The following is a 12669-nucleotide window of genomic DNA, read 5'->3' on the forward strand; positions in this document are numbered from 1 at the left end:
AATATATGTGCAATGTTATGAGACACTTGGTGAGAAGTGCACACAGCATCTGAAGTCTTTAATCACTGCTGCCAGCTGCAATACTGCCATCTCCTGTGACAAAAGCTGCCTTATGCCCTATTTGTGGAAGAGTGTGGATAGAAAACTGTAAGGCAAATTTTTTACCGGTCAACAGTGACTTCCTACCAAGCAGTTCATCTGCCTGCAGATGATGGAGCAATCAGCGAATATCCAACATTTTACTGTGTTTGTGCAATTATAAGTTTTACAGCTTTCTTTCTTGTTGTTCATTAAATATAGGCAGCTTTCATGTTTCTCATTTAACAATAGGCAGCTTTCAGTGCACTTCCTCCTAAATGCAGAAATGTTTTCTGGCATATTTTTTTTTTTAAGCTTCACCAGGTCAGTTTGTCCAGCTCACTTTTAACTTGTTTGAAATTTGATACTGGAACTTGGTACTAAAGAGCTCTGATGCAACTTCACTGCAGAGCTTAAATTAAATATACGAAGCACACCAGGCAATGCAAAGATGTATAAAAGTTGCAACCGACAAAAAGTGGCCTGTAGAAACTGCAAGCTCCATCACAACACAGTCATCACTTGACTGCAGATCATGTGTCACAGCCCACATGTAACTGCAGCATCAAAACTATGACATTGTTATTTCTAACGCAAATGGTTTTTCTTGTTGCCTTATAACAAGTAATGGGGATGGTAAAACCAATCACACAGTAGGGATGGGTCACTTTTCAGGCTAGAATCTGACTGAAACTGCATGAAATGTTCTCCGTGTAATCAGGCAAAAAAAGAAAAAAGAATGTAGATATGTGTATTAACTGTAGATTAAACTTAAACTAAAAATAATAAATAAACACTGATGCACATTCCTCAAATGAGCTACAAAAACTCCAATATGGGAAAAAGGACTTCCAGTGGAACTCATATTTCTGCAGGCACAGCTGTAACAACCTCAAGGAGTATATATTTCTCTTTGCTAATTTTAACTACATTATGTATATTTTATGTTAAACAAGCCATTGTTGTCTTATGCATAATTTTGTGACCAACGTTTTAAGGAGTCTGCTGCAGGGGATTAGGCAGAAAGTATTCCACTGATATTTAATCGTATCAAAAGGATGTAATAAGGGTAAAATTACCATCCCCTTTTCACAAAAATGTAATTGTAGGGTATTGCAGTTGCAATTTCAAAGTGTTTAAAATAGAAAAAGAAAAAGGTTGTGATTTGCAGGTTTTACTGCTACAATTTATCAGTGGTGCGCGCTGATGCTCGACCACAATGCAGCACTGTGGTGAGGTGCCAGCAGCCACAATGATTGGAGTGCATGTCTTAGCGAACACGTCTTCTTCACGCGCTGCATTCAGATTGCAGCTAAGACCACGCATACTCTGGAGATTCGGCTGTTTTTCATTGTGCATGTTAGCAGCACGAAACCGCATCGTAAGCAAACGCCACCCAGTCCATGCCCACAACTGCTTGAACCAGCAGAGAAACAGGTGGAGTGGTAAAAAGCAGCTGCGGATAGGGTGCTTCTAGATTACAGACCCAAAGCTCGGATAGTGATCTATGACTGTGGCACTTGTGTCAAATTGGAGATCAGTGAAGATGACAGCAATGACAAGCAAAATCACCAGCTTCTCAGTACATACACTTTGCTTCAAACATCACTTTTGGGCTTACATTCTCTGCAAGCTTAGAAACAATCTACAAAGACCTACATAGAATGCAAGGATGCAACAGAAGAACCACCTTAAATTATGCTAATGCCATATCCAGGTACATAAGAGAGAACAGAGTATAAACAGAAAAAAAGAGAAGACTGCAAAATGTTTTTACCTGCAGACTATGGTTAAGCACTCATAGGTTATTTAACTTAAACGTTGCATGCCTCTGCAGTTTTTAGCATTAAGAAACACATAGACATTTTTCCTAAAAGAAACATAACACAGATTGCAGCCAAGGCAGCATTAGCATAACACAATGACTAAACACCTAGTTTTTGTGGAAATTAAACATGCTGTTTAAAAGCAAAATTCATGGTTCAGCTTGATTTCAAGCCCATAATGATATGTCAAGAAATCTTCACCTCTGTTTAGTTTGTGCTGCATGTATAAATACTGGGCACTTTCTGGTTTGTTGCACACATATGAATGCCATCTGCTGAATTAAATTCTACATGAATGCTATATATATACAATATCCTCATGAAGCCATTATGAGTAGAGTAAAATCTCGTTAATTTGTCTCCTTTTATTTCCCAAATTTGGATAATCCAGGTGTCCACAGAACAAGCCTGACAGGTACTGCGCCTTGCCTTTCCAGTGAACCAATTATCATTATTATTATCAAACTAGAAGCACGGTCCCGGCTAACGCCCATGTAAGAATGATCTACGACACTTGTATTTCGAAGAATGGGCGGCCTCACTCTGGTAAATTCAGACAGGGTATCGCGTCGATTTAAGACCCACACATCCAGTGCTCACTGAAAAAGACCTGCCCGAACCTTAACTGCATAAAACAGTGGTGCTTGCGCACTTCGTGCACGCTATGGAAGGCCCGACGACAATCGGATGATCCCCGTTTCTGAAATATAGTTCAGCAGAATAGTTTCGGTTTCGCATTCTGTACTTTCATGTCATCCCGTGGCTGCGATCAGAGGCGAGCTGTATCAAACGCTACTTGAACCGTCACTGTTATTTTATTTTACTTTGGGATGGCATCCCGCAGTTCTGAGATCTATGCATGTATGCCTCTCATGGACTTACATGCTGCTTTCAGTACACTGAAACTGCCTTCCAGTCACGTGCACTTTCACCGTACAGTGTTCTTCTCCACAATGCTTCACCGCTTCACCACACTGCATTTGTGGCGAAGCATCCGTAAAACATGATGGGGACATTTTGTGAAGAGGCACCACTGCAACAGCACCACACTGCGAAAAGGGTAGCGGAGGCCTCTACGATTTAAAGGTACTACTTTAACATTTCTGACATTGTGCGTAAATTAAGCCGCTTGAAGAAACCGGGAAAAACTATCGTTCTCACCTCAGTTACGTCCCAAATGCAGACAACCATCACACAGGTGATCATTAAACAAAATTACTGCGATTCAAACAATTTTCGGCAGTTTTATCAAGCCCATTCGATAATTCCAGCTTTCGGTTAATCCAAACATCTTCTCTGGTTGCCTGAAGGACGAATTAACAAGAGTTTACTGCAATAAGCAATGTGTAGCACAAGCGTGCCGACATTTCCTTTGCCAAATAATCAAGGTGTTAGTTCATACTTCCAATAAAGGCATGAATGACAATTTCCCACATCAGATAAGAACCTGCAAGCAATCCAGAAGAAAAGGGCTACGAAAAGGGCCATGACACCAGCAGGCACAGCTTTCAACTAGTATAAAAAAACAAAACAAGCATACAAGCTGGGTCTCCAGTTATGTTGCAATGCTTGTATTAGATGCAACAAAGTATACAGCAATGAATGCATTCATGATTTCTATTAGAAAAAAAAAAAAAGGAGACAAAGATGTCGAGTACCAAGATTTGAGAAAGAGCACTACAAACAGAAGAAAACAAATAAAAGCAAGAGGACGATAATGTCGCCAAACAGGAGCCCCAGTTTTGCTTCATGTCATGTGTGGGATCTCAAGGCAGACTTATACAACAAAGACAATCACGGCTCACTTCAGTGCCTCCTTGTCTGTGCAAACGTAGTAAATTGTAAAACAGAAAGTGCAAGGTACATTGCACGACAACATTCTGTGCCTGAGATTCATTCCATTAGGAATAGTCTTGGGTAATATATACACGCATATCACCACCCGGTTAATAAAAATAGCCACTCTATATAACAAAAGTAAAAGGACGGCAAGAAAAACCAGCCATCCATCAGAAACCTACACCGGCAGAGTTTGTCACAAGCTTCTAGCAGAAAAGACGCATAAAACTTGAGTTAAATGAGAAAATAATCAAAGGAGCGTGACATACAATGCATTAATGCAAAAAGGCTCCAGTTTTCATGTACACTGGGTATAAAAAAAGACGAGAAACCAGTCACTTAAAATGGACGGATAAAATTGACGTGACCAGTACAGATCATGTCAGCAAAGGGCAACACTGAAAAAGCACCACAACTGCTCCATACAAGAAGCTGGTAATGTTTGATTTCACGTATTTGCACTAAATGTTAAACTGAACCATAGCAGACGGTATGCAATAAGGTAAACTGCTCTAAAAATGCTCTCCCGACATCTACAGTAGGATAAAAATTAAAGCAGTTGGTAACAATGGGCACAGCTTGCAGTGCTATGAGTGACTGCACGAAACAAAAAAAGTGCTTCAGAATTCTTAACCATATAATTTCATTCTGATGGTTACCCCATTTAGGTATCAAGAAAAACTTTAATAGCGGACTAATCTTCGTCACGGAAATATTTATAGTGGTGTTCCCTGTAGCCTTAAGCTGTAATCGTCCTGCTTTCTCATCTGAGAATTGTCACTCTAACAGGAAAAGCATCCCGGTTTAAGAAAGCTGACACGGCTAATGAGGTATGAGGATGCATATGATGAATGGACGGAATGGAATGCTACGTGTAAACAAAATAAAAAAGGGGTTGTAACAACTCTAAGTTCAAAAACTAAAATCTACAATTAAAAGGCAAATTACCCCCAATGGCACAAGTTGGTCCCACTTTTGAAGGAATGTGCATTTCGAGGCACAGGTGTCCTCAAGAAAGAACTAAGTGTCAACTACAGGAAACCCTTTTGGAATGGCAGGCATGTCGCCTTCCAGCTGAATCCATGAAAACTGTCATCAAAAAGGCACCTGGTAGAAGTTTTCCTAAAAAATGGACGGCAGTGCAATAGCTTTTCAAAATGTACCAACCCACTCCTTAGCAAGGTGTTCTGGACATGTGTCAAGACTGAGGGATTGATCCCCTCTGTTTTCCACACACGTGTCTGCACTGACACGTCGACCTTGTAATACCACAGCGGCCACCTAACTGCCCAGAATGTAAAACAACGCCAACACTACAGTAGAGAAAATGAGAGTAATTTGTGGAGAAGACTGGATAGAAAGGAAAGCTGGCCTTATTTCGAACCAGCAGAGTTTAACTTATTGGAATGCATTGCAGCTTTTTTGAATTACAGCCCTCTCGTCAGCAAAAACTGAACACAGGCAACAAGTGCAGATGTGCTGGATACCCAAAAAGTGTGCGGCAATGGACAAAGGAACAACAACTCTGCTGTAAATAAGACCCCGCTTGCTAGGCAAGGCTCCCCGCCGAGTGTCTTAAAAAAGCTGCCACTGACTTCTCTTTCCTCTGCCACTCCATCACCTTCAAAAGGAGGGATTTGGGAGGACATGGCCTTGTCATTGCATCTGTCCATACAGGGTAAAGTTGCATGGGTTGGACTTTGCCAGGGATGGTATCGTGTGAAAAGACACTGTCCGCAGCTTTCAATTACGAATAGGGAAACCACTGTGGTACAGCCTATCAAGAAAAAGTGTGGGCACACTGCCTGATATCACGAAGTATATCACTAGTATACAAACAGGACGAATTACTCTTCATCACCACAACCTCAGCACTCTCTAAAGACAGAGGAGAACACCAACCAATTCGTCTTCACAGTGAATAACCTTAGACAAAAGCAGCCACTTAAAAAAAACTGCGAGAAAACAGGGCACCTCTGAAAAAAAAAAAAAGAAAAAAAGAAAAAGGGACAAGCTCACACTACAAGGTGAGAGCACTGATCACCTTCTGATGACATCACTTTTGTCCGGTAACAATATGTGCAGAAACCACAAATCCTGGGTTTGCATGCTCACTTATTGGAGAGTTCGTAGTAACAGCAGTAGCGTTCCAACCAATGCCACATTTGAGAAGATTGACGGTGCTCCAGCGATGCGGCACTTGAGTGTGTCGTACCTGCTGGGGTTGTCCTCGATGACTTTCTCAAACTCGGCCTCGACAATCTGACCGTCAAAGTATGTGATGGGGTCATTGAATGGGTACTCGAATCCCTGGAGACACTCGCACTTGTATCCGCCCGAGTCGAAACCACGGCCCAGAATTGGCACACACTGACGACGAGGAAGAAAAAAAAAAGAGAGAGAGAGAAAGGAAAGACTTTTACTCATACAGGCAAAGCATCAACAGAAGCCACTGCATTCTAATGAGGGTATCTTTTTCTAATGCTTCCTCTTTGCCTCCTACACTTTCAAGCCCATCTGAATTGCCTACCCCTGTGCCTATACAGCCATGCATGCAGCATATGTTTTGGCTTTACTACTCAAGTGAGTGTAGAACTACCTTATCGAGAAAGCCGTTAAGAGCATACTACCCAGTTCTCTGCTGTCAGCATAACAAAAAAAAAGTGAGAGGAGAAAGGAGGGGAGAACAGTTGAGCAGTGCTGTGCACTAAGCACAACTTCACACATCCGTGGCACCCTCTTTGGGCAGCAGCGCAAATTAGGCACTTGCAATGAGTGGCAAGTTAGCGGTTTGCGGCAGCTTTTGTTAGCAGCGGGGCAATCTGGCGCTTGCACTGTTCTCGCCTGAAAAAAGAGCTACTGTCATAGAATGTCGGTCGCGCCACACAAGGCGTGCTTACTAGTAGCAAGGTTTTTTTAGACTTTATGCCAGTATTTAATAAAGGAAGCAAACTATCAGACTAAGCACCACGTGTCCTGAAGTGAAGGCGTTACCGAGCTGATTAACATACTGTGATGTCCTCCAGAGTCTCCGACTACCATTAGCGATTCCTTTAGCAGCAGGTCACTGATTGATGTTTTCGAAGAGGGTTTGCTGCATGAGTGTAACTTACTACCTTAGATGCCAATACACCAGAAAATAAGGCAAACTCTAACTCTACATGATGATCAAAAGCTGTTGGAAAGCAGTGTGCCCAAGCAACATGTTTAGCCAAGTGTGCGGAAAAGACCGCCGAAATAAAAATAATATCTCACACAGATGTGTGATGGAACACACCAGCTGTTACAGGCAGTTCCCAAGATGATTCAAATGTTTCTGCTAAATGTTATCGCCGCATTAAATAATGCTTTCACAACTTATTTCCATAAACCATACTAGAGATGATCACAACTTTCATCTTAAGATACAGCCTTATTCACCTTGGAAAGCAAAATAGCGCACTTCAAAACACAGACACAGAAAGAGAACAACAACACAGTGCTGCTTTCCAAGATGATTTACCAACTAGCCCGTTCCTTCACCCTTGCAAGCCTTATTCACTAATTTCGGACTAGTGAAGGCATGACCATTTCAGCCTCCTGGAATGTTTAAGGCTAATCCTATTGTAGTACCAGAGTGGTTACCGATTCAGTGATACCAGTTAGAGAAAGAGAGAGAGAAACAGGAAACTTGCTCATAGCAGCACCCAATACACTGCTGCCCAGCATTGCAACGGCAAAAATTGGTCCCAAAGTTAAAGGGACACTAAAGACATCCAAAGATGGTATGAAAATCTAATAAACTACATTTGCTGACACTGTCGCCGCATATCCGGCAGCAAAAAATTGAATAATTGCTGAGATATTGCGATAAGAAGTTGAGGTTTTTTCTTGTTCCCGCCGGTCGAATTCAAACTGTGCCCTCCGACTACGTAGTCGGAGTTGAGTGACGCACACTATGACGTAAGCAGGGACTCTGTGATAGCTAGCGAGCCGGCGCGGCCCGCGGTGTCGCATCCCTCAAGGGCTAACATGGCAACCACGGTGATGGCAACAGCGTACTCGCAATGACGGCCACAGCCGAAATAAATAAAATGATGAAGAGAGTAATTTACCGAGCGATGGGCCCATAAAGGAAGAAAAAAAAAGAACATAGAGCACTTGTAATGCACAATACTTTACATGTTTCTCAAGCTTTTGCGCTCCTTCTTGCACTGAATATAAACAAACCGAGCCCTCGGTCATCGCGACGCTTCCCGACATGTTTACATACAAATAAGATTTAGTTACCAGCAAAATAGTGTCCTCGCTGCTGCGCTTGTCAGTTTTGAAGCTTCGTCGCACTTTTTTCCTTCAAGGTTTGTGCTACAGCTCCGTGTTCAGCGAAAATTACGTCCACAGTAGCAGAACATGACCGAAGTGCCGGCGCCACTACATTTGCCAGCGCTGTGAAATTCTACATGTTAAAATGGATCCAGTGCACAATATAGTGCGCGTAGGCATCCAGAACATCAGTTGCAAGACGTGAGAGCAGGCAGCATGCGCCGATGGTCAAGAAGCTGTAATTTTTAGACCAGCAGCAGAAACACTTTATTGTAAATGGGGCCATGACATAAAAACAAAAAATATTTCCAAGCTTCCTGTGGCGCGGCGTAGCCGAGCGGTTAGCGCTAAACGTTACGAAACAAGCAGTAGCAAGTTCGAATCTTACCACTACTGGCGTTTTTTTTTTTTTTTCTACAAATCATTCTTTTTTTACCTTTTGTGATGTATCTCTGGTGCTTCATTTTTAGTTTTTACATTTTACCAGAGGCCCTTTTTTTCGCCGGGCAACGAGCGCAATATATCGACACTCTCCTTGGTATGAGCGGCAAGTATGCCCCTTTTGTTTACGACGCCTGCAAATAGCACGTTGAAGGTTTTGTTGACGCAGTATGTTGGTCAGATGTGCCATGATTTAGTGAACAATTGAATGATAATGCGTTTTTGCTTCGGTACTTAGCATATGTATGCTTTTCGTGGCGTACGTAGCTGCAGTCGAGCGGTCAGGTAGCAGTCGAAGCAGCGACGGCGGCGATATGTTGGCGCAGAAGTGTGAACGAAGGAGCGTGTCGGCGGCAGCGGATTTCGCTCACTCGTGCCCCCGAATGCTTAAATGGGAACCATCAAGGCGCATCTGCTGCTCCAAGCTCGTAACTCAGGCACTGCAGGTCCAAACAAACTATCCGAGTGCGCACGAAATGCCTGAGCCGAAACATAACCGAAACTGAAGTGGGCGCCTGTGGCGCCTCCAAGTGTATTTTTGTATTTGCCTTGCAACGTTTACGTTGTCTTTTCGCCGTCGTTTACGTATGATAAAAGCGTGTTATTATATTCGAGACAAAACCTATGACCGCATTCAAACGGGTAACGTAATTCGCATTTGTCAGCCTCCGTGATCCCTAGCGCGTCACGTGATTTGTAGTTGCGCGTTTCGGCTGTGGTGGCGATACCTATATTTCTGTTCTTCCTCTTTACTACCCTATAACAGCTGTATTTTCAGTAAGAGTGGATTCTTTGTAATCAGGAATTGGCATTCTATTGATGCAATCCCACTTCAGTTTTCTCTTTAGTGTCCCTTTAATGTTGTGCTGGTTGCTGACTGTCCCCATGAGTTAGGTGTTAAGCAAGGGATCACCCTCACATGTGTGAAACATCCTATTTGAAGTTATATTTCCCTGAGGTGCCTGCATCACCCTATACATTCCCTAAACGCTAAACATTGCAACTTGCACACTAACTCGACCTTTGTGAATGCACCAGCCACAATATGCATGCTCACTTTTTCCAGAAATTTCAGCCAGATTATTGGGCCTCCTAACCCTAACGACAAGGTTAACCTGTGATATAAAAGTAGCCCACTGTGCCAATTGGTGGTGCAGGCAGGGCACCATTGTTTTCCCCTCTTTTTCTAGTCCATCCTAAAGTATTTCCTTAGAAAGGCACTACCTTACTGCTGCAGACAGAATTGGATTTCAGTGCCACAGGCACTTCAAGCGACATCACTCCAAGGGTTGTTGAACAAAATTTCATTTCAGTCGATTTAGATGCAATCGTCTAAAACCCTGCCCTAAATGCCACCGACTGTAGTGGAGCCAAAGTCTGTGATGTCCCGTTAGCTGGACCAAAAGTGCTACCCGGAGCTCTTGTGACTAAAGCAAAGTAATCCCGACCGCAAAGCCAATATGCCCTGTGTCTCACTTTTGCCACCAAATGCTTCTGGGCTTTCAAACCGAATGCACGACTCACCCTGGAAGAACGGCGGTCGCACTTGTGTGTGTCCTGGAAGATGTTCTCCTCTGTGTACGCATCATAGTCTGGGCACTGGTTGATGTCCAGCTCTGTCACCATCACAGTCACTGCCACCACACCCCTGCACACACACACACACAGCTGATGGGTAAACACGTCAGGGGTCAGGTGCAGCAGCATTCCGCAACTGCCCAGCTCTGATGTGACCCCAGTTCTAAAATGCAACCAAATATGATGTTTATGAAAACAGAAAAAGCAGAACCTTTGGAAAAGTCTGAAACTGTGCTCTGCTTGCGATTCAGTTGACAGTTCTTTGCTATCGACATGCCATAGCACATCGGCCCTCATGCCACCATAGTGAGAGACCTCCACATACGGTAAAGGCATCAACATTCTTGAACAGCAGCAAGGATGCCAAACATGCTACAGGTGAATACAGACAGTAAAGAGCACGGCAAAGTAGCATGGACCTGACATCTCCAAAATAACTATGCCAACTACCAATGCAAAAATGCTCAACCACCATCTTGTGACGCTGGGAATGTTCACAACCATGATTTTTATTCTGCATTCAAATATAATTTCCATGCTATTTCTCGGCCCGATTTTCGTTTAAAGAAAAGTAAGCATAGTACATCAGGGGCCGCAAGGACAACATCGAGAAGGAACTCTTTTGAGGTAGCTTAGTAAACAGGCAATAATGAGTTTTTGCAACCATGAGCTTTTAAAAGGGTTCCATTCACTTGAGAAAAAGACCCTGTTCAAACATAAAACAGACCAAAATGATGTGATTCCAACTGCCAACCTATAATTTATCACCTGCAGACACATTGTGGGTTGAACTTCATCAGTTAGCAGCTGGGCACATCGTTGAAGGTTAATTTGAAGCACTGTGTTTAAAGCGGCTAAAGGGTAACAGCAAGACAGGCCTATCAGCCAGGTCAATAGGTTAGCATCATGTAATAGCAAACACAATAGATTATCCTTACGCTGAACCCGGCTAAGATTTCTCAGAAAAGATGAACAGTGTGAGACAAATGATTTGTTTCCCATATTGCATAACAAAGATGAACTGTTTCGCATGTCCTTCAGTTAACATAAACTTTTGAGGGAAAAAAAAATATATAACATGCTTCCATGCAAAAAACTGCACCCCGACAAGACAGCCTCACAACGGCGAAATCTGCCTCTCCAGTAGTTGCAGTACGGTTGGGTTGGGGGATGGCAAAATACAGCCCCTGTAAGGGAGCCTGTCTTCGACATTTTGGAAACCCAGTGAACGTGTTGTGGTGATGAGAATACGCTTGGAGGCTGAGGTTCGTGCATTTTGGCTAAGGCAAGTGTCTGCCCTGAAGGAAATATCGAGGTCTGAATGGGAGCTTGATTGGGAGCAAGCGGCATGGGCAGGAACCACCTTTGTTTAGATTTTTGTTTCTGGCCCTAACATTTGTTTCTGGTCTCGCTGCATATGCTTATTAACTTTGTTTGGATTCTCTAACACCCTAACAAACTTTCAACATAATATAAGCACTTCGAAGTGGATGCAATGTATGTGTTCTTGCCTGCCATGCGTGTTAGTGCCCCCGATGGCTATACATAGTTTCGGCATGGTAACCGCAGCGGAAATTGCAAAAATTTTGCCCACTGTAACAAACCTAGGATTTCCAAGACACATTTCAGCCTCCAGCTTATTACTGCACACAGTCCCAAATCCATTCACCCATAATGAGCCTGGCCTAAGGACAGCTCTCGAGAGCCCATTTCTACACCATATCGGTAAGTTGGCAACTCTGGGACACGCCATCACGTGCTTGCATCATTGTCTGCTAAACAGCTTCTAAAATGCTTGTAACAAAGCTAGGACGGTAGAGTTTGGATGGTTGGTCCACGTTAGAAGGAAACAATAGAAACGGCGCTTATACACGGGACAGTAGGAAAGGACCAAACAAATGCCTTTGTTTTGATACTTTTCTGCTGTTCTGCTTGTAGGTGCCGTTTCCGTAGTAACAAAACTGCTTTCCTCAGAAGCATAAAGCGTTGTTATGACTAGTTGCAGGAGTTGCCAATTAAAGTAATCAAATTAACAGCATTGTAGCCAAAGCAAAGTTTCACTGCAGTTGGCTCTGTGTGCAAGTACTCTGCTGCGCAGGCCACTCCGTAAAGGGCAACTATGATGATTGGTGCCTTCGCTGCTTCCTGCAAATGTAAACATGATGCACGATGGCTTTTGTGAAGTCTGTCTTTAAATGCATCAGACAAGAGACTTGCGGAACATCATTCATACATATTATTTTGAGCCAGCTTATTACGTAAAGAATAAACAGTATTCCTCCGTAGTGGTGGCTCACTTGAACTCAATGCGGTCGTGGAGGCTATCCCAGCCAAAGAAGGGCGATGCATAGACCATGACCCAGTCACCATGCAGGCCCCCGCAGTCAAAGTATGGGTCGGTCCAGTAGCCATGCTCCACCTCGGCGGCATGGTACTGCAGCGGGTAGTGGACGTAGTTGATAGGGTTGTGGCCAGTCGAGTTGTACCTGCCAACAGGAGAAGCATGCAGTGAGGTGCCTCATTGTGACCTACTTGTTTCTATGAATTCATGGCAATCTCGAACAAACAGCAAAGAAAAAAGAATAAGGACAATCAAAAGGCAGGT

At 43.3% G+C, this 12669-nt stretch overlaps 1 protein-coding gene across 1 annotated transcript in view; it reads right to left on the reverse strand.

Annotated features, from left to right (window-relative positions):
- Positions 1-341: 341 nt before the first annotated feature.
- LOC146209290 (uncharacterized) overlaps positions 342-12669 on the reverse strand; it is a 58395-nt gene continuing 46067 nt past the window's right edge. Inside the window, exons 10-12 of the mRNA XM_084599056.1 lie at positions 12362-12550; positions 10011-10134; positions 342-6113 (exon numbers count right to left, since the gene is read on the reverse strand). Of these exons, the coding sequence (XP_084455182.1) occupies positions 5859-6113; positions 10011-10134; positions 12362-12550 (568 nt within the window). The 3' untranslated portion in view covers positions 342-5858. The remainder of the gene's footprint in view (positions 6114-10010; positions 10135-12361; positions 12551-12669) is intronic.

This window comes from Amblyomma maculatum, chromosome 1 (genome assembly GCF_055883805.1).
Source record: "Amblyomma maculatum isolate TAMU_Amacu chromosome 1, ASM5588380v1, whole genome shotgun sequence".
NCBI lineage: Eukaryota > Metazoa > Arthropoda > Arachnida > Ixodida > Ixodidae > Amblyomma > Amblyomma maculatum.